General features: G+C 37.1%; 1 protein-coding gene across 25 annotated transcripts in view; it reads right to left on the bottom strand.

Moving 5' to 3' along the window:
* Positions 1-1,349: 1,349 nt before the first annotated feature.
* ZFAND4 (zinc finger AN1-type containing 4) overlaps positions 1,350-26,128 on the bottom strand; it is a 26,164-nt gene continuing 1,385 nt past the window's right edge. Inside the window, exons 2-12 of one of the 25 annotated variants that reach the window (XR_015744440.1) lie at positions 24,689-24,882; positions 21,439-21,514; positions 20,482-20,549; positions 17,857-18,043; positions 16,455-16,602; positions 14,650-15,786; positions 12,292-12,342; positions 11,169-11,225; positions 10,352-10,403; positions 5,911-6,025; positions 1,350-2,172 (exon numbers count right to left, since the gene is read on the bottom strand). Coding sequence is in view for 20 of the 25 variants with exons in the window: in XM_087937945.1 (XP_087794071.1) it covers positions 2,012-2,172; positions 5,915-6,028; positions 10,352-10,403; positions 14,650-15,786; positions 16,455-16,602; positions 17,857-18,043; positions 20,482-20,549; positions 21,439-21,514; positions 24,689-24,872 (2,127 nt within the window). In the remaining 5 variants the exon portion in view is untranslated. Of the gene's footprint in view, positions 2,173-5,910; positions 6,029-10,351; positions 10,404-11,168; positions 11,226-12,291; positions 12,343-14,649; positions 15,787-16,454; positions 16,603-17,856; positions 18,044-20,481; positions 20,590-21,438; positions 21,515-24,688; positions 24,883-25,553; positions 25,640-26,128 lie in introns of those variants that run through there. The other 24 variants (XR_015744442.1, XR_015744443.1, XM_087937945.1 and 21 more) reach the window with 24 other exon arrangements.

Here is a 26,128-nt window from a genome sequence, read left to right as displayed (position 1 = left end):
TTTCAAAAGGCAACTGGACTGTTTTTCCTTGATGATGATGAAGAAAACATGTTCCTTCTCATCCAAGAAGCTTCATCAGTTGTGATTGGATGATGGGGCGGGGGGTTTGGATCACTTGGGGGTTTATCTGTGTCCTCGGGGTCATCTGAATCAAGGCGCAATTGGTTGTGGAATCTTCTTGGAACTGCTGAAAGGGCTGCGTTGTAGACTGGAGATAAGACGGTGTTTTTTTCCTTCCCCTCTGTTGAGGGAGGGCTGTGTGCAGTGCACATTAAGGAAGTCAGAAGCCTTAACACTGAAGTTTACAGAAACACCACCCTCTCCCAGATCAGTACTTAATTTTTTGATTCTCACCACACTTTGGAGCACAAAATAAATGGGAGTGATCATAACCCTAAACTACCAGGCTGAAACTTTGCCTACCAGTAAAGAGGGAAAAGAAAAATAACTAAAATATGTCAGAACTTCTTGTTATCCTAACTGGGCCTTCATCAAATCCCCAAAAAGAACCCTTGGCTCTTCCATTATAGACAGAAAAAGGAACAACAGGCGTAGCGACGTTGTCATTCCATGCATCGCAGGAATATCTGAAAAGCTCAGGAGGATTTCAACCAACACATCATACATGTACACTTTATACCGAAGAATGCACTCATGCAGAAGCTTGTCCACTCCAAGGATAAAACACGTAACATAAACTGAGCAATGTGATATGCAATACAATGCAATGACACATGTGCAGATCTGTACACTGATAAAATGAAACAACCACTTCACAAGTGCACGGCAGGACAAGATTCAGCGATCCATCTGCATTCAAAAGACAAAGGTCCCTCTTTTGAAGACAGCAAAGCCCACATTTCAGATAGAGAGGACCACTGGTTTTAAAGAGGGGTAAAACAATCCATCCTTCCCTCAACAAAGGGGGAGGAATAAGACATCGCCTGTCTCCAGTCTACAACACAGCCCTTCTCGCAGTTCCAAGATGATGCCACAACGATTGCACTCCAATTCAGGTTTGACTCTGAAGGGCCAGATAATCAATCCCCCAAGCAGCCTCAGTAGCTCTCAGATAGAGTGCTAACAACCAGATGACTGCAAAGAAATACAATCCTTCCATCCCTAACCACCTTCTTGTCAGAACCTATCTTTCCACCACCCCACCATCACAACTGATGAAGCTTCTTGGATATAAGCAAAACATTTTTCTTCTTCTTCCTCAAGGAAAAACAGTCAAGGTTGCCTTTTAAGAAAGCACCTTTGAGGTTATCAAGCCTTAAACATTTTTTATATTCCCCCAATTGTCAGCATGCTGTAAAACAGCAAGTCATTTACTCTACTTATTATATAAAAAAGCATATTTATTCTTTTTTATAACAATATCTGAAACAGTGTTGTAAGATCTTTAAAAAAACACAAATCACAAAAATTAAAGTGTCTTCTATTTAATAACAAGAAAATCCTTCCTTTGTTTTTACTTTTAAATCTGCCAGATAAGAATAATAATCTAACATGATAACTTCCAGAACAGAAACATGGTCTTCAGCTGGTTTGATGGAACACAAGGCCCTTCACTAGGAGAAAGTTGGCCTAGTACAATGAAACCTCCATACTAAAAACTAAAATAACATATTTGAAAACCAAGAGTTTATAAGACATTTTCAATACAGAACCCTATCAAGTCTCATTATGTGTCTCTTTGTGTGCATATCCACACACATACCCACACATACATACATATATCTGTATGTATGTATACTAACTAAAGTGCATCTTTTTAAGACTTGACTGGTGAAAGGACATTTTCAATTATAAAATACTTAACACAAAATATATAATAATTATTAAATCAGAATGTACATTTTTAAAAACTAATGTTTAAATTTTGATTCACTAAAGAATAAAAGATGTCAGTTACAAGAGTGTTACATCATTCTTCAGAATTATAGAGCTTTGGATGATCTTGTTACTTGCCAATCTTTAGATTTGACATACAGTAAAGAAAAACAGTTCAGTCATGGACCATAAAATTATGCTTAGATTTTGGGAAGCTTTGGTGCACTGACAACAGGATTGGAGTCCTGCAAGAATCTCCTTCCTGCATTCTTGTAGTCATAAGTACAGGTGTGAGTCTCTGCATAGCGATGAGTTGCGCAGAAGTTGTTTCCACATCTGAAGAAAAAAATGAAGGGTTAGGAAATATCAAGACAAAAACTAAAAACAAAAAAAGTTTTAAAGAAGGACCTTCAAAAACAAGACAATAAAAAAGAGCATCTCAAATCCAACAAATCTATTTGTTTGACAAAGTGACTAAATTAATAGATCAGTGAAATGCTGTGGAAATAATATAAAGATTTCGGTAAGGCATTTGTCAAAGTGGACCACAACCTATTTCTTGGTAAGCTAGTAAATAGGTTAGACCGCATCACCACCAGGTGGATTTGTAACTGGCTGACAAACAGTACTCAACATGTAGTCCTTAATGAACTACATACACATGTAGGAAAGTAAGATTCCATTTTATGCCCAGTATTCTTCAATATTTTCATAAATGATTTAGATGAGGGAATAGAAGGTGAACTCATCAAATTTGTAGATAACACTAAGCTGGCAAAAAGAATCAATTACCCAGAGGATAGGCTCAAGGTCCAGCTGGATCTCAACAGACTTGAAAATTGGGCCCTACATAACAAAATGAAATTCAATCTGGATAAAAGTAAGATTTTACAATTAGCAAGAAAAACCAATTGTATAGGTACAGACTAGATGACTACCAGCAACTGTGAGAGACATCTTGGGGTCCTAGTGGACAATCACTTAAATATAAGCCAACAGTGTGTGGTAGCAGCTGAAATAGCCAATGCAATGCTAGGTTGCATTAATAGAGGGATAGAATCAAAATCTCATGAAGTATTAGTACCGCTTTAAAGATAACAAGATAGCAGTTCCAAAATTTGAGGGACTACCACAAAAATTCATCAAGGAGAGAAGCAACTTAGAAAAAGAGAAAATCCTATACAGGGAGAACAATTAACCAGTAGAATTCCTTTCCTTCAGAAATTGTGGGTGTTCCATTATTATAGGCTTTTAAGAAGAGACTGGACAGCCACTTGTCTGAAATGGTATAGGGTCTCCTGCTCAAGCAGAGGGTCAGAATAGAAAACCTTCAAGGTCCCTTCCAATTCTGTTATTGCATGTTAGTGAGGCATGAACATAGGAGAGATATTTTCCAACTTCTTCATGAAGAACTAAGGTCCATGCAGAGAGAGATGGATAGCAACTGCTTCCTGTCTTGTCCCGTATTTTCGATTTCCTCAGGTTTTCCCTTATTACAACTGAAGCAAACTGATCACTGTGTTCAGGAGATGTGTTTTATAAAGATGACTCCTATTGTCTTTGGCAATTTAACTCATTTTGAAAAGCAAGGAACAGCCCAAACTAACTTTATCAAACTTTACTAATACAATGCCTCACAAGTATGACTCTGCTATTCCTAAACTATACTAAACCACAGGGAAAAGAGCAAGATTAGAGCAGAACTGTTCATTTAGGCAGCAAGAGTTTGCATATGCCCTTGTGGTAGCTGTTAGGGCTACGTGGGCAGTCTGAAGAACTACAGACATAAATCCTCAACTTATGACCACAGTTGAGCCCAAAATTTATGTTGCTAAGTGAGATAGTGAGTTTTGCCCAATTTTCAAACTTTATTTTGCCATAGTTGTTACATGAACCACTGCAGTTGTTAAGTCAGTAAATCGGTTGTTAAGTGACTCTGGCTTCTCCAGGGGTGGATTTCTACCAGTTCTGTCCACCTCTGTAGAACCAGTAGCTCTGAAGTGTAGCAGACATAGAACCGGTTCTATGTCTGCTGATGTTTTTGCCCACCCGGGCTCTTACCTGACTTTTATTTCCTGATTTTTCAACTTCAGCTGTGGAACGAGGCACAGCTGCAGTTTAAAAAGCAGGAAAAGAGGACTGTTTCAAAGGCTGCGTCTCTGCACCCAGCATGCTGATGACAATTTACAGGTGCACGGCTCCCAGCGTGCAGGGAAGCTCGTAAATCTCGAACCAGTAGTTAACCCTGTCGTACCCCACCCCTGGGCTTCTCCGCTGACTTTGCTTGTAAAAAGGTTGCAACAAGTGATCACATGACTGCAGAACACTGCAACTTTCATAAATATGAGTCAGTTGCCAAGCATCTACACTTTGATCACATGACCATGGGAAGCTGCAACCGTCTTAAGTGGCAAAAACAGCCATAAATTACTTTTAATTTCTTGAAAGAGCTGGTTTCAGGATCAGCAAATAAAATCCAGTATTTATCTTATGATCTCAAGAGTTGGTCACCAATGATTAACGCCCACCCCCCCGAAATATTCCAAGAGGTAATGGCACAGAAGGTATAAATTCAATACATAATGGCCTTAATAAATCATTTTATAGAAAAATGGAAATAAAACCATTCCAGAGACATTATGAACTGATAATTTAAAAAAAAAACAAAGAATAAAAACTAAGGGATCTCTATCAGATAAGATCATAAAACATTGTATTTAGATCTCTTATGAGAAACTTCAGTGGTCGACCCCTGTGTTGGTTGATGTAAGCCCGAAAATCTAGAAGACTCAGCGGGTTCTTTAAACAACCAGGGAAGTGAGGTAAGCTAATGCTGATCAAACATGTTGTGGTAATATTCAATACTGTATTTGATGAACTTGGAAAACTGCCACATAGCCTGTAGGGAAGTACCCAAAATTTTGAAAAAAAAAATATCACAACACAAAAACTGACAATGACAGAAAAAAACCCAAAAGAGATGTAATGCTAAAAATAATTGGAGTGGCTGTTGCAAAAATGGCAAGAGGCAGCCTTATGGATGCCACTATCCTGAATGAAAGGCAAAATAAAACTAAGACACAATATAGAATATAAATCACATGACAAAAGCAATTGTTTTATTAAAGAAACAAATCACATCTGCTATTATACAAACAAGCAGTCAACTCCAAACATATGACCCAAAATTACTGAATTCTGAATCAGGAAAAAATTCAAGATTTAACTGAAGACCATATAAAATAATGGAGAGTTAGTGTGGGGTTACAGTTAAGGATTTGGAGCAGGAAACCCCAGGTTCTTCTCCTACAGGCATGGAAGCTTGCTACGTGACCTGGGTCCTCTCAGCTTTTATCAATAGCAATGACCAGCCAACTGTAAAATAAAAAAATCCTCTCACTGCACCAGGCTGAACTCCAAGGGAAGAACGGAGTGTATGAATGCTAAAATAAGCAGACTGTGCATCACAAACATCACAACAAGAAAAACAATCTGCGAAAATTGTTGCCGTTAATGTTTACACCCCAAAACTCTTAATTAATCTATTTCTTTTAATCTCTCAATTTGTTACTGTTTTTTTCCATCATTTTATTAATTCAAAATATATGCTATCGGTATCTTTCTATTCACACCACACTGCTGGTTTCATTTCATCTGTTTATGATAATAGTTCTCTGTTTGGAAACAGTTATTATTTTAGAGGGAATAAAATCCAATTGGTAAGAAAAACAGGACATTTCTTGATGTCAATTTAGCTCATGGAATTAGCAGTGACTATAATAACCCTTCAATTAGTCCAAGCACTGCTAAATTTAAGGTCACCTTCATATTTACATACAGACAATGAAAGAGAACCACGGAGAAGAAACGGCTTCTGTTGATTTTTAATTAGGCATGCACATTTTATAGGTTGTTTCTTTTACTTTACAATCTACTAACTGAAAAGTGAAAGATTGGTTTTGGCAGCATTATTTATCTCAATACTTATTTAGCATTTATCCCAAGAAATCCCTTTTTATTTCTTTGTTTTGTTTGGATAATGTTAAATGATTTTAGGATACAAATTCAACCTACCTACATTCATAGCTAGTTGCTAATCCAGTTTTCTTTCCACATAGGAAGCAATGCTTTGCAATTTTCTTTTTAGGTTGAATAGAACAATTCACAGGTGGAAGATGAGTTGTATCACCTGCTTTCAAAAAAGTAAAATATTCATAATTATTTTGTATATTTGCTATGAAATAAATGATACAAGGGAAAAGCAGCTGCCAAGAAAGGCTAGTGAAAACGCTTGATTTTTTAAACAAAATATGGTATATTACTGATTTTTTCAGGCAACAGTAAATGTTTAATTTACATTTTTGAAACAAGTTAATGTAGTATATTAAACTGTAAAGTTATACTGCACATGTTAGAACCATGTCTGTTAATTAAAACCTGTTCATTTAAAAAAACTTGCTAAATTATTGCACTGATAATTCCTCTACATCAATATGGATAATAGCATAAGGATGATTTGCTAATTCAAAACCATCAACATTCAGACTGGCTAGTAAATCGATTGATCAATGTCTGATTTTTTGTGTGAAACAATGGCATTATCTGGCAGCATTATTTATTTTTCTGCTTGTGGTTTTTGAGAAATCAGTTATACTTGAGTTTACAAAGGCATCAAAAGGTTACTTCTCCAACTTCATTCAGTTTCTTCTGAGTTAAGTAATAAAAAAGAGAATTCGATGGTATGTTTCCATTCATAAAGACAAGATTCAGATAGAGATGGTGCTAAAAGAGATTGGTAAACTGCTTCTTGCTTAGTATTTGTATTGTTAAATATGTAATTTCAACTTGGCAGGTAGTGTCATATTCTAAGTGAAATTTATGCTTTAAGCATGCTATGAACAAATAACAGATGATTGGGACCTACTATGTAAATCAAAATTTACTGAATTTGTTATTTTGAGGAGATACAGACTGAACAAAGCTTGTTTAAAGCCCCACATGGAACTTTTCTGTTTTACTCAATAGAAAGATGAAAGAATAAAAGTTGATATGTTAAGTAAGTTCATGGAAATATTTGATAAACTACTCTTCATTTGAAGGTGGGAGTAATGCATTTACAGTTCCATATAATTAAAACCAACAATTAATGATATTTACTTTATCTAAATTTACTTAAGTTTGTGAATGCTTTTGAATTTTCAGTATTTCTGCATCAATGACCTAAAAACATGTTCTCCAAAAACCTAGATAAGATTCCTAAATCTAGATAAAATTGTAATTAAAGAAATGAGACAAAAGCAGACTTGCTCATTTATTTATTGAGGAAATTGACCCAAAGCTAGATGTATGAGAACTTAAAATTAGAGTCAGGTTCTTCAACCAATGAGATGATAATCAGTTGTAAATGTGGAAGTTTCTGCCTTATTTAAAGATTAGAATCCTATTTTAACCTTGATTAAATAAGCCAATTTTAGATTTCTTCCTTTTACTTCTAACCATCTTAATATTTAGTTTGTTCAAATCGTATCATGTAATTTGATTTATCTTCAGTTCTTAGTTGTCCCATTTAACAAGCCTTTTTTGTAAATCCAGCAAGAAAATTTTTAACCAGGACACGCCTTTGGTTTGTCATTTGTAGATCTAGTAAAACACCCTTTTCTAATTATCTTGATCTGTCAATTGTAAATCAACTTTCAATAATATCTCTATCTTGTCAGATAAAATTTGTTCTAAATCCAACATTTCATAAACAATACTGTCATAAAACATTATGCTGCCCCACTAGTTGTCACACAATCACAATCTGGGTACTTGGCAACCTATTTGCTGTTACAACTAGTTGACAAGCCCTCTGAAATTGTATGATTTCCATTTGCAATCTTCTCTGCTGGCTTCCAGGACAAGCTGGCAGGGAAAGTTGAAAATGCCAGCTAAGAGAATTCCTTCTTGTCCCTGAAGATATGAGTTCTGTTCCTGCACCTCACCAAAGGAGTTCCCTTCCACATATGAAGGAGAGATGACATCCTCCTGGGTGAAGAAACAGAGTTGAACCAAAAAAATCGGAGTTATGTTCCTGCACAGCAAAGGTGAATTTCTTTGGCAGGGTAGAGAAACTGAGCTCAGAAACTAAAGATCTGAGGTTTGTTTGTGCGTCCTGCTAAAGGTATTTGCTTCTGCATGTGGAAGAGAGCTTAAGTCCTGCTGTGGGATGGAGAAATTGAGCTCAGATAAATTGAGTACACATAAAATTATTGGGTATTACTATATATGTCTATAATTTATAATAAAACATATCCTTTAAACAAATATATAAAAATATAAGATGAATATTTATTAAGTTCTATCAGTACACAATTATTTTCATAGTCACAATATATCTAATCATCTAATCCCAAAATCAAAACTTAATTTTTATTTTGATCTAACAGAAAGTCCAAAAGTGTCTTTATGTACTGTAGAAAGAAAAGTAGTCAAATTGTCATCTTTAATTAAAGCAGTCAGTTTTCTCATCTCAGCAATTTCATTAACATCGCAATCCATTCTTCCATTATTGGAATTTGTACATCCTTCCATGTCTATGCATATAATAGCAGTTATCACGTATAAAAATGAAGCCCCGTATTTTATTTCAACCTGTCTATTGAACCTAAAAGAAACACTTCTGGCTTAATGTCTAATGTTATTAGCTTGAAGGATGCCCAGACTTGCAGCAATCTGCATCCAGAATCTGGATGTGATTTCCATAGAGCTTCTCGACTTTTCAGTTTTTACTATTTTTTTCCTTGGGGGCAGTAAGGGTAGCTCTTTTGCCCAGTCCAAATTCCACTGTGACTCTTGGCTGTTTATCTGGACAGAGCTGAGCAGTGATTCTATTTCAGCTTTTCCACACAGCTTCAGATTGTCCATGTAAAGGAGGTGAGATAGCCTGGTAGATATTTTTGATGTTTGATAACCATGACTGACTTGTTCAGTATATTTGACTGACAAATCCATTCAATGTCAAGCAGTAGTTATGATAGTAAGTCTTTGTGAAAGATGTATCTCTCGATATTAAGACTATCACTACTGATCTGCTAGTGAGTCTTCATTGCGCCACTGATCTTTACACTTTTAAAAATGTTTCTACTGACTCCTGTTATTTCTAGCTACTTGATTATCCAATCATGTGGCAGGATGTCAAATGCCTTCCTGTAATCAATCTAAGCCTCATTGATCTTCCTTCTCTTGCGGTTTTCCAAAACCATCCAGTCAATTAGGAGCTAATCTTTTGTACCCCTGCTGTTAGGCAGTTTCCTTTCTGCTTAGGTGGAACGTTTGTTTTCAGAATAAGAGTTGGAAGGGACCTTGGAGGTCTTTCAGTCCAGCGGTCGCCAACCAGTGGGCCAGGGACCACTGGTGGTCCGCACAAAAATTCTGGTGGTCCACAGAGAAATGTCACCCCCAAAGCATTGCCCAAAGCAATTAATTCAGGCTGCGCGGGAACACAAGGCTGTGGTTTGGGAATGAATTCAACAGCTACGCATTGCTGACTGTTCCAGATTTACCTTTATATACTCAGCTACTTCTGGCAAGGCCTTGATTTCTTTGTCCTGTGTAGACTTTTGCAGTTCTTTCAGTTCTGCTTCTATAAATATTTCATATTATAAATCAACTTTAGTCTACAGTTTCTGTTCTGTAATTTTTGCATGTTGGTTTTTTTTTTCCAGACTAGTGCCTTCTTTTCAGGTATTCTTGTTGGATATGATTTGTAATAACAGATCATTATTGCTTTGTTTTTAGTCTTTGTATATTTGTGACAGGCAAGCAACCTTTCTTCCAGTGGTCTTGCAGCTGCTGGCCCTGATTCCTCAGTCAATAGTTTTGAGACTTATAGCCCATTTGTCACCAGATGTCCAGGGACTCCAACACCTAATGCAGTGCTTGTTGACCTGGATGACGAATGATCTGGTATGGGTATCTGTACACTTATGTCTCTCCATATTATTTATGGAGAGAGACACATGGTCTGGCTCCTCTGATGAGATCTGCTCAGTATGGTTGGACCTCTGGTATACATCTAATTGTTCTTCTCCAAGTTTCTCACATGCGCATTCTCTTTCCTGGGCCTCCCTGCACTTGCACACACTGCGCCTTTACAAAGGTAATGGGCCTGCCTGGATTGCCTGGTTAAGTGATGTGATCACATAACATCACATTGCTTAGCAATGGCAATACTGATCCTAACTGCAATTGTAACTCACGGACTACCTATATTCGGTCTCACACTGACTAGTTATAGAGACTGTATTTCACACTGAATAGTGGGAGTTGAAAGCCATGTATCCGCACTTGATGCACAACAGCAACTAACTGAAGGAGCCTCTATACGTGCAGATATCTGACATTTGATATGTCATATGATTTACAGACAAGTCTTACTGTATACAATGCTCCTTTCCGTGTTTATTTCTGTGTTTACTTAAATAGGAAAGCGCTATAAATGGCAATTTCTGAAGATCCCAAATTGGTTACTCACACGTTCTTTTTCCTGAAGCCACAATATTTCCATTCGATCCAACTCCAGGAGACTAAAATATAAAGGGTGGAAAGAATAATGAATGTGAACACAAGCAATGAGGAAATGAATTAAAAACTTTTAAATACATTTCTTCTACAAATCTGAGTCTTAAATGTTTGGTTGCAAACAACTGAATTCTAATAGTAGAGAAAAAAAAGAAAGGCAAATGTATTCTGTACACAGCTACACTATGCTAGCTAGGGTTTATTCAAAATACGTTCATTCAACTTAATAAAGTTCATTGTATAACGTGTACAGTATAATTGTATAATACAATACTAAAACAGAGAATACAGTTGGCTAGGACATCACGCACTTTTAGGATAGCATGAAGGATTTTAAAAAATCCAATTAAATATCCACATTAAATTAATTTGCCTGACACTTATTATTAAATTCATATCTCAAGCTGCCTTCTATCATGGTACCTTGGTACTTATCATTAATTGGTTCGGAGAGGCGCATGAGTACCAAAAATGATGAGTTGTAAAATTATTTATTTATAATCATAATTTCTGCCAAGCAATTTATTATTTTCACAAACACAATCTATTCAAAGGTTTTGTCCATTATTAGCTGCAGTTATCTATTCTTTTTTCTCTTTCTTGGAAAAGAGGTACAATATTTGCCTTTTTTCAGTTCTCCAGCATTATACTCAACTGCTAGGATTTGTAAAAAGTTCTCAGAAATGAATCTTGAGCAATTCTTAAATGCAACTGATCTGGTACTGAAGTCTCCAATTCCTTTGATGTTGCCTGACAATCTCCTTACTTACCTTGGATTGCCACTTCCTCCTTAATTGGTCTTCTTAGGTTCATTTGAACAGTTTTCCCTTTAGAAAGAAGACCGAAGCAAAGTACTCGTTGAGAAGCTCTGCCATCTCATCACTTGTTACCAGCTTATTTTTCCAGACAGTGGCCCCAGCCCTTCCTTTTTTTTCTTGTTACTGACATTGTTGACGTTAGCTTCTCTTGTGAGCCTAAATTCCTGTTGCATTCCAGCCTTTACGACTTGATATCTGCAAGCATTAACTACTCGCTCTAAGTTTTCTTGACAACTGTGTCAGTTTCCATTTCCTTTATATGCCCTTTTAAACTTAAGCACACATGAGCACTTTCCATTCTTTCCTAGTTTATGCCTACTTTTTCTTCCCAGAGGACTCATATGAGATTGTACAATTCTAAGCAGAAAGAATCATAGAATCATAAGGCGGGAAGAAACCTTGGAGGTCTTCTAGTCCAACCACCTGTCCGTTATTCCATGCTGGAAAAATGATTATTCAAACATTTTTCTTGTGAAAAATGTTTGAATAACCATTTTTTTCATTTCATTCTCCAGATTTTCATGTACGTATACCTTCATTCAGATCCTTTACAGTTTTCTCTTGTTCCTCCACAACCCTTGCCATTTCATTCATTCCATCTTCCATAATCATGACCAGACAGGTCCATAGATATTTACCTTGGCACTGGGCAAAGTTTTCATTTGAATCTATCCTAAGCTAAAAGAGCTTTTATTTCTATGAGTTATTTAATCAATATTTACCATATTAAAAATTAAAACTCACATGATCAAAATTACGACCACCTGCAGAGATACTGCCACTCCTCACACCTCCCTATCTCTCTCCCCCTCCCCAAATCTATGCATTTAAAAATGCTAGGAAAGCTTCACTAGCATAAGGCAAAACACACACACACACACACACACACACACACAGCCAAGCTCCAGAAGCACAGTGGGATGCAAAGCAGCTACTCTGCGGGAAATTCCAAACACCCCAGAGACCCCCAGGATGAAGGCAGTGTGAAGAAACCCACAAAAACACACATGAATCCTCAAACACCTGAGAAACTCCACCCCGGCACACATGCACGCAATCTACCATGTCAACTGACCTTCACCACTTTCTTCCTCTCACTATTTACTGAGGCATGTCCAGCCTGGCCCTTTGCAGGAAAAGAAGAAAAATAACTGGGGAAGGCAGCCACTCATTTGCAATGTCTTCAAATGCCCCTTTCCTCTGCTCCCAGGTGGGATAGAAGACTGGAGATGGTGCCAAGTATTTTACTAAATACATAGATTATTTTAGCATTTATTTTTCTTGTTCACGAAGAGCTACTTTGTCCTACCAGTAGGACAAAGACATGGTGAAGGCCAGCTGGCATGGTGTAGAGTATATGGCAGCTAGGGTCTTCCCAGGTGTTTGGTGTTACACATGTGGGATGGCTGCTTCACACCACTGTGTCTCCTTGGAGCATGGGTGGGCAATTCACTTTCCCAAAGGGCCACGTGAGAAGGTGGGACTGTTGTAGAGGGCCACTGTAGCCCTGAGCTGCTTTGCCCCTGCGCCACCCGCTTTTGCTGACACTGCTCCATCCCCCCACCACCACTATACCCGATGCTGCTGGTGCCCCATCTGCTGCCACCACTGACATTGCAGGCTGGACTGGGATCACCCAAGGGCTGCATTTGGCCCACAGGCTGTAAAATGCCCCGGTCATTTGGAACCCCCCCCAAAGCAGCTGCTTTGCACCCCACTGTGGAGGCTTTCTGGCTTTTCGAGGAGTGGCTACTTCACGCCCCATGGTGGAGGTTTTCCAGGCATTTAGCACTTCCTAGGAGCGGCAACTTTTCATGTGCCAAGACAGGTTGGGACAATTACAGCTTCTTTATTTGACCTCCGTGCACTTATACACCGCACCGCAATACCTCCCATAACTCGCACCCAGCTTCTCAGAGCCTCCTCCATCTAAGGCACTTCCACACTCCTTATTTGGGACTCCCTCCACCTTAACAACCTACAAAATTGTTTTAATGACTTCAAGGGGAATTGCCTGGATTGTGGTTGCTGGGCAAAGTTATCACTTCTGTGCCTTGCTTAACAAGATCACAATGATTTTTGACTAAAATTCCAGGCTCAACTGCAGCCATAAATCGAGGACTACATGTAATGCTGTAAGTTCTATCCCCAAACACATGCAGGAAGAAAACACAAAAATAAAGCAATATATCATTTATAAGCAGCCAAATTGCAATCTGATCTTCATGGGGCTTCCCCTGAGAATAAAGCACCAGCTGCAGAATGTCACAGTGCCGTACTGTGTGACATTCAGGGCTGGACGCACTTTCCATTTGCACGACCACTTGTGTTGCTGTTGATTTGCTTCTGAACCTACTTCAAGGACTTCTGAAAACTGGGGTGTAAGTATTGCCTGGAATGCCTTGCCATGTGATCACCAATCACACAAATAGAAAATATACAAAAAGGTTCTGTAAAGGATTCTTCCATTCAAGTCTAAGGTCAGATTATACATGAAGAAAAAACAAATTCATGCTTTTGTTTCTTTTCATCTTCCCCCTCAAGGTGTGAGAGAGCATTATCTGGAAATTGTTACTGAATGACATCTTGAACAATGTAACTTTTATCTTATTTATAGTTGGGAAGTAAATGCCTAATATTTCAACCTCAGTGAAACATGTCTGAGAAACATCGTGAGACAACTTTTCGGAACATATGCACTGGCTAAAATATAGGATAAATATACAGAACATATTATCAACTTGTTAAAATGTAAACCTCAAAATTAATGAAACTCAAAGTGCAAAACATTTGAATGTAAAGCACTTTGAAAATAGCGTTCTAATACAAAAAGTCTAAAATATGCTGTCTCAATCATTTTGAAATGTATAGAGATAGCACTTAGACTTATATGCCACTTCACAGTGCTTGACAGCCCTCTCCAAGCGGTTTACAGAGTCAGCCTATTGCCCCCAACAATCTGGGTCCTCATTTTACCCACCTTGGGAGGATGGAAGGCTGAGTCAACCTTGAGCCTGGTGAGAACTGAACTGCCAAATTGCAGTCAGCTGGCAGTCAGCAGAAGTAGCCTCTAACTACTCCACCACCATAGCTCATGTATATAGTAACTTCACAGTAATCTACAGTATTTACTAGAAAACCAGACATAGTTTACAAATCCGTCTGTAAAAATAAAACATGACCAAATCTGCCTCAGAGAAATGCCCATTGTTTAAAGAAAACTAACACATCCAAGAATGGATTATTTATTGAATGGTAACTTTTAGATTTTGAAAGCCAAAACTCAAGCTTATTTAAATAATATTGATATACATTGAGGTTTTCCAATTTGACAAGTTGCCAGTTCTGATTCTTGACCAATAAATAGGGAGTAAACCCTACGACAAGTACAAATCTCATCTTTGTTAAAAAAAAATAAAGTAGGAGTACTTACTAAAAAATATCCAGGCATGTCATTGGGAGGAGAAGCTGTTCTAAAACTTTCTTCTTGAAAATGTTGAAAGTTGGTAGTTAATGAAATACCAGAAGTCCGAAACCGGCTAGTGCCACAGGAATTCGGTAAGCCATCTCTATTTGTGCTTCGGGTAAATGAACTTAGCAAACTTATATTATTTACAGAAACAACAGGATCTTTGGAAGCCTTAATTGCTACTTCCGTGATATCCCTTGCCTCCACTTTAGCGTGGGTATCAGGCCTTTTGCTAGGTAAATCTAAACCAAGGCCATGAAATCTAGATGTTCTTGAGTAAGAGGAATCTGCTAAACTGTGCACCTCCAATGACTGGAGAATGTTTGGAGAAATAGTAGGCTTCAAGCCAGCTTCTTCAAAATATTTGGAGTGAGTTTGAGATTTCTGAGGACTGTAATGTGCCATCTGTGATGAACAATGAAGAGGTGACAGGCGTGTTTTCTTAAGACTAAACTCATGAGGGTTAAAAATACTATTATCTGCTGTTGTAAAAGTCAAAGTTTTTGTGATGGATTTGTTTTGATGCTCCTGCGGTAACTGAAGCGTGGTATTGCCTTCTTCTGCTCCAGACATTTTGCTGTACGAGTCATTGCAAGTTGTTTCTGATACCAAGGCAAGAGTCTCTTTGTTTGGTAGAACATTTTTTTCTGCAGCATACAGATTTACATTGGTGAGATCTGGATACAAGAAAGGACATCTTTCATTGGATGATGTGCCACTTTCTGCATTTTTTTCCAAGTTTGCTAGTGCAGTTGTCACTTGAGGAACTACATTGTTTTCAGAAAGTTTTGCCTCTCCCTTTTCCACAGACGATACTTTGGAAGACAATGCCATGCTGTTAATTGAGTGAGATGGTGAAATACTCTCCCATCTGTCATTTTCTTTAAGAAAGTTTCTAGTAATGGATGACACTTTTTTACCAGTATGTGTTAAGGCTGAAAGAGCATTCTGAGATATTCCTGAGTTATGCAAATTTTCAGGAGGCAGGCAGGATTGCCCAATATGAGGAAGTGCTCGTAGAAAATTATGACGAACAGCTGCAAGTGAGCCACCAGATGGATGAAGGACTACTGGAGAATGGGGGTTCACTTTGATCTTAGGCTGTGGGGGGGGAAAAGGAAAAGTGGTTAGTTACAGAATCCCAATGTATTTCATCACCAGTTTTGCACAGTAGCACTAACTCTCTTTTACATTTCAATTTGAAGAATTTCATAATACTTAAATATTATTCAATATCCAGACTCAAAAAACAACTTGCTTTCCTTTGAATAATAATTCTAATCAGTAATCTCTATCCAATTAGAACAGGGTTTTTCAAATTTTCTCAGGCTGTCGAATCTATTTGGAAAAAAAAAAATCTGGATCAAAAGGCAAACATCTGGTGGTAGAAAATAGACTGATTTCAAGTGAACTATTTTTTGTCCTTGGCTTCTTGTCCAAATGGTTCTATAGATCAGTTGGAAAAATTCTGGATTGGAATGATGAAAATTTTGCAATATTTAGTACTCTTTAGACTAAAAATGACAGCTGATAGACAAAAATGATAGCCTCCCGACACATTGTAATTTCATGACACATACTTGTTTTTTTTAGCAAAAGTACATTATATTGGTAAAATGTGGCAGATATATTGTGCACAGCTTAAATTAATTTTTGATATTAAACTGTATATTGAGTAATATCTGTTATGGAATAAGTTATTTATAGAGGTTTTTAATTGTTCTTTACTGATATCTATCTAGAGATGATCTTAGATTTTATGGCTTTACCTTTTTATTAAGATTCATGTTTTCCATCTTTGCCTTTAGCAGCTTCATTTTATTCATTGTAATGGAGTTCTCAATAATCTGTTGCCCAGAAGGAGATATTTCTGTATCCTCATCATCATCAGCATACAAATTATAAACAGAACCACCACTATGGCAAGGAGAAAATTCAGATGTGGTCTAGTATTGTACATGTTAACCCTTCTTAAGTCAGAATTATAAAAAAAATAGCAAAAAGAGTAAACTTTCTGAAATAAAACAGCGATGGTTTTATATTTCAAAAGCATTGTTTACATCAAATGTCCTTCAGAACTAATTTTTACATGAGAACCCGCCCTTGTAATGTGCCAAATGAAATAGCGCCTCCTAAAATGGGGGATCTCTCTATATGTGAAGATGTACACGCATAGGCAAAACATGTAGGGACTGTTAATGAATGTAACAATCTCCTTTTCTCTTTTATTTCAGATGCCATTTACTGGTCATTTTTCATTGGTAGCATATGCAGAGAATGTCTCCTGCTTTAGTTTTGGAAACATATTTACAAATCTAATTAAAGTTACTACTGTTTGAAACAAAGTCTGTGAATGGGGAAATACATCAATCACGAACTGGGAATTTTACTGAAGTTAGAGGTAGTCACATAATCCCAGAAGCTATTTTTTTCATTGAATCAAAGGGCTGGAAAGGATCCAGGAGGTCTAGTCCAACCCCCTGCCCTGGACTAATGGTTATCTATTCTTTTATTGAAGACCTCCAGCAAAGGAACACCCAGAAGTCCAGGAGGTATGCTGTTCTGTTCCTTCTTATTCTTGGGAAATTTCTCCTTAGTTCCAGACTGGATTTCTCTTTAACAACCCCAATGGTGTTTTTTCAAGAGGCAACTGTCAACACTGACCTCACCGGAGCCGTTTTGGAGCTTCAGCGTTGCCACACTGAAAGCTGAGGGATAGGGAGGAATAGAGATAGATGGAGTTTTGTGGTCAAAATAAAATACTTTCACTTGGGAACCAAGGACATTCTCACACCTGGTCGTAAGGAGAGGAGGAGTGACATTACCAGGCAACCAGATGGCATCCTGATTGGACCACGTGATTGATTGTTTGGGGAAAGGGAAAAACTCTTACTTTTAATTTGGTGAAAACCGCAGAAACCCTCAGAGTCAGTTTTCACCAGAACTGTGCAAATATATGTCCAATAAAACTATTATTTAAGGAATCTACTGGCCTTGGAGTTTGTTTCCTTTAGTTTATATTATATTTTTATATCAATTTTTTAATAATAAACATGTAATGAAAACATAACTAAAAGCTCTGCCAAGAGCAGAATGCACTGGAACTTAATTGTAAACTTGCTTAGAGTTTTCAATACCATTTGAATATTCTTAAGCTTAGAAATAACATACCTTAAAGATTCAGATAATGGTGTTAAAGTTCCATCTCCTCTGTCCACAACTCGAAAAAAATTCAGCTGGTCTCCTTCCTGGTAGACCAAGAATGTAACATGTTTACTGGATGGAACCTTTTCCCAGACATCATCTCGACAGGGACCCATGTATTCTGCTATTTCCTTGATTGGGTCTTCCAGAGGAACTACCAAGGAAAGGAACATGAAGAAAAAAGATGGTTTGAAAGGGACTATATTTTCATCTGAATGCTGACCTGAAGGACATGTTCACAGAAACTCCTGTTTCTAATGAACCAAGTAAAGTGTTATGCAACCTTATTAAATAAAACAGATTTAGTCACAAAACCCTATTTTAAAATAGAAATAAAACTGAATAGCAACAAACTTTTTTACTGCTTTATAAAATGTAAACTTTCTTTTTTATATATATTTTATATATTAGGAAAAGCATTAACATCAAAAGCATCATGAAGCATATCAGGTCTCAGGTACAGACCAATAGCATCAACGCCCTTTTCATAATTGGAACAACTTTCTGGAAAAGCGTTAAGTATAATCCCGAGAACCTGGTGTTTTCTCAAGTCTTGGCTGATGTAAAATAATCCACAATCTACAAATCAGGTGTTTCCATTCAAGCATAAAACTGACATAGTGAATAAGAAAAAAATTGTTGTCCCAGCCATGAAAACATGTGGCAAAATTGTGTATAGGTGGTTCTTGAGTTACAATTGTAATAATTGAGTCATTAAGTGGATCAATACATGATTGCGCTTGATTTTACAACCATTTTTGTGCTGGTGGTGGTGAAGTAAACATGTTTTCCATAATGGGTGGGGTTTTTTTGCCAGAAACCAGAAGTATGCACCCAAAATATGCAAAAGAAAATTGCCAAAAATCAGTATTGGGTGACTGAGATCACTTGATTGTGGGTGTATGTGTTTTTCAGCCACTTGAACTCTGAAAACAAAGTAGCTGTGGTACTTTTGTAACTTTAATAGTTGCTAAGTGACCGGTCCTTCAATAAGAACTGCCTGTACTATTTTCTCCTATCAGTCTTAATGAGATCTAATAACATTCCATTAATGTTTACTAGAACACTTTCTTGGTATATCAGTTTCAGACACATGGTGTGAAATCTTTAGCATAGAACTAAACCAGATTCAGAGGATGGAATGGGTTGTAAGAATAACCTTGAGAAAGAGGAGGAAGAGCTGCAACCAAGACAATGGTCAGATAAAAAATTAAGTCTAAAACAAAAATGGAATTTAAGAAAATTTCTCAGAAATAATCTTCCCTAGTTTTCTTAAAAATAAAGGAGGGGGAGGCACTTTCAGGCTTGCAAGATTCTGTTACTATAATCCTAAAAGTAAAATAAAATTTTAAAATAAAATAAAAGCAGTGTTAGCACTCAGAACTTTGATTTTTCTACTCTTGTCTATCTTGAGGGGTTGGCAGAGAGAACAGACTTTTTATTTGCTGAATTAGTCATTTTGAAATTCACCAGCGCTGTAATATTTATGGTAAAACATCAGGATGTTTTACCAGTAACCTTTTTTTATAATTTAGAAGTTGCGACTTACTTAGATTAAGCTCATAGCTTGAAAAATTAAATCTGGTTTTATCTACTGATTTCAATTACATGGGAGTTACAACTTTCCACATGAAGAAATGATCTCAAAAATTGTCTATGCAATGATTTAAGCGTTTAAGATGTGGAGAAGGCTCATAAAACCTTGTTGGATGAGAAGAAGTATTTTTACAATGGTTGCATCTGATGAGATCACCTGATCATAATCTGTAAGCTGCCGAGCTGGCTTTTGACAAGCAAGGTCAATTGAGGAAGCTTAACAACTATGTGATCCCCTTATCTGTGGTAAAAATGGTCCCCAAATCGGGTCTAATCACATGATGATTATTTAATATCTACATCAGTGACCAAAATTCCAGAGCCAATTGGGATGGTAAGTGAGGACTACTTGTAATTAGCCTCTTTGTAACGGCTTCTTGAAATTGACAAAACCCTAATCAGTTTCACCCCTATAGCAAGCAAGTTAGGAAAATAGCCAGTGTCAGCGCATTCCTTTGGATGCGTATTCCCCACCGTATGCCTGCTCTCTCCTGTAATTCCTTCCTCTCCAATTAATGTAAATACAAACATGTTCTTATTCTAATCATAATCATAATTAATAACACAATTAATAACCCAACAACAACAATCCCAGTGCTAGGGTGAACATTCCACCATAAGATTTGCCTTTTACCTAGCTTCCTCAAGTTCTGAAAAGCTTTCCTGTAGTTTGGCTTTACCCACCTGTTTGAAGTTGTATCCTTCTAGCATTGTAAAATAAAGGAAAGCTGAAGTTAAATTTTAAGTACTGTTGTGGTCAGGTGGGTTTTCCACTTAGTGACCACTTTGCTTATTAACCAAATTGCTGGGTTCAAACGTGGTAGCTAAATGAGAACTACCTTCATAGTGCGTAGTTCATTATTAAATTAAAACTGAAATGGAATTTAATTGTATACTAGCCCTAACCTCTTTCCATACATTAAGGAAATGATAAGCATAATTTTAGTTAGTTTATGATCTCTATAAAAACACAAAGATTAAATATAAAAAGTCTACCTCTTTTTGTATTAATAGGGCCACCACGCATTGCTAAGATCAGCTTCAAAGTACATCCTTCTGAAATGCTGTAAACAATCAATCAGACATATTTTGTAAGCTTTTCTTCTAGAAAGAGTGCAGAGAAAAGATGATTAGGAGTCTGGAGGCTAAAATATATGATGAATGGATGCAGGAACTGGGTATGTCTAATCTAACAAAGAGAACGACTGGGGTGACATAATAGCAGTCTTCCAATACTTGAGAGGCTGTCACAAAGAAAAGAGGGACAACTTATTCTTTAAAGCACCTGAAGGCAAGACAAGAAATTAAAGGATGGAAACTTATCAAAGAGAGAGATCCAATCTAGAACTAAGAAGAAACTTCCTGTTAGTGAGAACAATTAATTAACAGAATGGTTTGCCCACAGAAGTTATGGGTGCTCCATTAATGGAGGTTTTTAAGAAGAAAGTGGACAACCACTTGTCCAGAATGGTATAGGGCAGCGGTGGCTAACCTTTTTCAGCTCCTGTGCCGATAATTGCGTTCGCTCGTGTGCCAGCACCCAGAAGGCAATGCAGGCTGCTCCTTCACGCCCCCTGCGCCTGCAATTCCTCCCTAGCATGCCACGTGTCTTTGCGCCTGTGCGTGACTTCTTCCTCGTGCACCTGCAGTTCCCCCTCGTGTGCAGCATGTCCATGTGCATGGGCGCGCATCTCCTACGTACCTCCCCTCCACATGTGAGCTAGATACGACAATCAGCTGTCAGGCGCCGCTGTGCGCATGCGCAGTGGGGCTCTTCCGGGCAACCTCTCATGTGCCAGGGCATACGCGTAGCATAAGTTCACCAACATTGGTATAGGATCTACTGCTTGGGCAGGGAATTGGATTAGAACACCTCCAAGGTCGCTTCCAACTCTTTTTTAATGTAATCAAGAAATATTCAGAAACACTGATGAATCACATTTAAATACTCACTGATAATCATTCAAAGAATAGTCATCCTCCAGCTCCACATTATTCCAGATTAAATGCTGCTGAGATACAGGGATACCTTGAAATATTATTAAAATTAAATGGATATATTTACTTTGCAAAACTATGACTAAAATTACTAAAATTTATTTATTTGGATATATATTCCTCTGAAATTAACCCATTCTAAATAAAAAGCATGATTTTAATTTGTATCATGCAAAACATTCCTGACTTAAACGCCTTATTTTTAGTGCTAGGATTAAATCCAAATAATAGTAAAAATTGCCTTTAAGTAAGGCAGTTAATACCAGATGATTAGTAGTAAGAAGTAATAACAATATTGTATTACCTCACCAACATCAGGGTTAATTTCATTAACTACTGCCCTAGAATTCCTCAATTTGCTCAAGATGGTCTATATGATTGTTCCTTTCATTTTATCCTTGTAGCTTCATGAAGTTGATTAGGCTGCAAGTATTTTAAGACATTTGGTAAAATTCACTGGGAATTAAGAATTTGAAGATAAATTTTCCAAATCAGAATAATCCATGTTAACCTTAAGTAAGGGCTTGTTAAATTAGTCCTTTGTGATTGTATTTATAACAATAAGTGAGTAAGGCATGAAGACAATGATCAGATTTATGGTCAGCATGCAGTATTCTGAGAAAAAAGTAATGCAGTAATGCTTCTCCTGACTTAACGATGTAATTTGCAAAATATCTGAATTTTACTCTGCTTTCATTTAATTACATGAGAATGATACTTAAGAGAACTGTTATAAATCCAAGATTGTTATATAATGCATGTACTATAGTATTTGCTTGATCATTACTGTTTTCGAATCTCCCTTCTCAGCGATAAGGTTAAAATGTTGTATTTTAATGCAGCTGCAAAGCTTTGGATTCTTTACATAGGAGAGCTAAAGCTGACAATGAGTTGGTATGGGTGAAAAACGCTAAGAAATTTCTTTGCGTAAGTTGCGTTAAAAAAAAAGAACAGCAATCAGTTTATTAGCTGTCCAATAGGCTACAAAAAGCAATTGTAAAAAAAAAGATGAATAATGAGCAAATAATACTTGTTTTGCATATTGGGATACTAACAGTACTTGCCGAATTCTTATCTGTAAGAAATAGTGAACAATTAGGGAAGTGGCAGATGACCCAAAACTGTTCCTATATTTAAAAGGATAAAAATAGGATCCAGGAAATGAAGATCCCATTCAACTGTACAATAAGCTTGGAAAAATCTAGAGTAGAAAATAGACCAGTATTACAAGCAGTTCTCAACTTGTGACGGAAATTGGTACTGGGATTGCTGACGCTAAGCAATGCAGCCTTAAAGTGTGACTTCACGTGGCCACATTGTTTAGCAATACAATCTAGGCAGCCCTGGTTGTTGCTGTTATCTTAAGAAATGCAAGATGTTAAGTGAGAAACAGAGGGAGTCCGAGACAAAGTGTTGGGACGCCACAGAAGAGTGAGAGAGGCTCCAGGAGTCCCAATGTAGGCTATGCACAAGTTGGGATGTGTATGTGTGTGTGCTACAATGCAGCACAAAGTCAAAGAAGCTGGGGAAAGAGGATGTGGGGGTGCCTGTGTACAAGAGCAGGGAGGAACAGGGAAGGAAGGTGCTGGGGATGCAGTCCTGTGTGCAAAAACAGGGAGATCCAGGGAAGGAGACTGTTGGTGGATGCATGCTTGTGTGTGGGTGCAGGGAGGCCAGGAAGGCAGCTACTGCTACATGTGAGCATGCAAAGGGTGAAAGAGGGTGCTGGTGAGTGCAAAGAAAGAACACATTTATCTGGGCAATTTGTCACATTCCCTGCCAGCTTCTCATTAATGTTGCTAATGGGAATCTGGGACAGAAAATCAGCAACAGCAATCAAGTGACTGTAGGATGTTGCAACCAATCATAATTGCAAGCTGGTTGCCAAGCACTCAAATATTGTTCATGTGAAGCCATGCAACAGCTGGAACTTTGAGGGCTGGTCATTAGTCCCTTTGTTAAGCACCACTGAAATTCCAAACAATTGCTGAACACATAATTGTAACTTGAGGGCTACCTGCATTACTTGGTTAATTTTCTGGTGTATTGGGGAATTCTGTAGACATAATATGCAAGTAGCCCTTAGGTCATAACCACTGGGACTAGAAACTCTGTCGCTAAGTGATACTGTCATAAAGCCAAAAAATTTTTTTGATGTAATGCAATGGATAATAAAAAGTAGTTATTAGTTACTTATCTATGGCTTTACAAGTGCCTCACTACAATGGAATGCTGGAATTTAGTTCATTTTCATTATATTGTCTCAGATTTCATGAAACGCAGAGGTTCAAAAATGGAATATGATCTATTGCAAGAACGTTTCTGAGGAGGTTATTTGAAGAAGAAATCTTACAGATAGACCTCACTATCAATTGCTTTATGCAGTGACCAAAGTTATAATGATGCTGAAAAAAATAACTTGTGCATACTCAGGACTTTTGCAGCATCTCTTAGTCACATATCTGCCATAAGTACACATACCAGGCCTGGTCTGTTTTTTCTCCCATCCCTCCCAGAACAGACGTTGGAGAGAAAGAGATTATGAGGTAGTAAGCAGATACACAATCAGGTACACATTGAAATGAATGTGCTAGACTGGCTGTTTGCCTAGTATGCTCAGGACTGGAAGCACGCTGGTGCTAGAACATTCCTTTGGATCCGTAGTTCCTACTGTGTGCCTGCTTATACTGTTGTATTCCCTTTCTCTCCAATGAATCTAAATACAAACATTAGTTTCCTTTTTGCTAATTATCTCAATGAGCATCTAAAAGGGTGTGGGAGAAAAAGGAAAATGGAGATAAAATAAGGACAGTTGCGGTCACACCATTTCCTTTAGCTGCTGCATCACTTAGCAACCAAGTTACTGGCCTTAATTGTGATCATTAAATGAGGACTTACCTGTGTTTGCTAAAGGTATCCTACACAGAACAGTCATTCACCATCCTTATCTCATATTATTGATTCACAAATGTTACTGTAAATTGAGCTTTTGCAAATATTTTTGCATTTGTACTGATATTTTGACCTAAGCAATTATACATTTGTTACTATAACAAATATAACAAATTACTATTTATATCCAAATTTATTTCTAGGAGCTCAATATAAATATTTTATATTCAAAATTTTGACCAGACATTTAATTGTTGGTATTCCCTCTAAAATATCTGAACTTTCAAATTTCAAATATAAAAAGAACATGTACCTTCCAGCCTCTGGATCTTAGCTTTCACGGAAATAACTGTTTCGAAAGGAGACACTCGCAATTCAAAGCATGTTCCTGTAAGAGTTTCAATGAAGAGCTCCATGGTCTCATAGAAAGTAAGTTTGCAATGACATGATCCAACATTATCCTCATTGAAGAAAGGGGGTTCCTTCTTGCTGGCCATTCTAGTATTCCTTGTGAAAAAAATCAGTTGGGCATTATATCTCAATTTCAAGTCAAGTCAGCTCTAAACAGGAAAAACTATGCTTCTGTTCATATTTCAAGGTTAAGACTGATTCAATATTTGTTGTCACAATATTTAGGAAATATTAACATCTATTAAAGCATTCTTTAGTAGCTATCTTAAAGCAAGAAAACAAATTTCATTCTATTTTTTTCACCCAGAACATATTTAAAGGCAAAAAATGTAAATACCTGTAAATAAATGACTTTTTTTCACTGTAATTGTTATTATAACAGAAAGAGTACACTAAATTTTAAAATTCAGACCAATTGTCTATGCAGATTCTCAATCATCCAGGTCACGGTTGTGTCAAAGATGCTTTTCAAAAGGATACTGGACTTTTTTAGTTTATTTTCCTTGAAAACATTTTGCTTCTCATGCGAGAAGCTTCTTCAGTTTTGGCTGAATGATGGGGAAAGGAAGGATTTATATTCCTTATATTTATATTCCAATTCAGAGCAATTCTTCACATGAAAATAAAATAAGTCTCACTGAACATAGCTAAGATTTTCCTTACAAAATAAAAACCAATTTGGTGCAACCAAGTAAGAATTTTGAAATCTACATTATACTAATGATTGAGGAAACTGAATCAACTGAGATCAATTTTGTAATAGATACCTTTAAAACACCTTCTATCCCCAAATTCCTATATGTGTGAAGAATCTAGAAATTTATAAGATTAGAATACTGTTCCTGGGAAAACAAGCCAATAGAGAAAAGCATTTCCATTAATGTCAACAGCCAATTCTCAAACAATGAAAATATTAAAGATCAAGTGTGTTATAATGATCCATTACAATTGGCAATTCTACAATCACAGAAGATATAAAATTATGTGAACCTTCTACTATTACAAATGGAAGATGTTTGTACTACCAACTGTGTACTCAGAATATTCTACCTATGCTGAATGGCACAAATTGTTTCCTGTATGTTTTTGCAAAAGCTCTTATTGCAAAACTGGACTAAAATGTTTGAAACACAACCAGAATTCAGTTACTGAGCTACAATTGCCTAATTTGGTCTTGCTGATCCATCCCATGCTAAACACTCTGGAAAATCACATTTGGGACTTCACATTCAAATAGTAGAAAACTGTTATTGTTTCCATAGAACCAAAGAAATTAATAAGCTCTTGTGATCTTTCTGCCTTAACGTATAGGTTTCCAGCTTTTTTTTGGTGGACTATCTAT

Source organism: Pseudonaja textilis, chromosome 8, assembly GCF_049901715.1.
Source record: "Pseudonaja textilis isolate UNSWEBS1 chromosome 8, rPseTex1.2, whole genome shotgun sequence".
Taxonomy (NCBI): Eukaryota; Metazoa; Chordata; class Lepidosauria; order Squamata; family Elapidae; genus Pseudonaja; species Pseudonaja textilis.
Note: the sequence above shows the minus strand (reverse complement) of the source record. Positions and strands in the feature narration are given on the sequence as shown.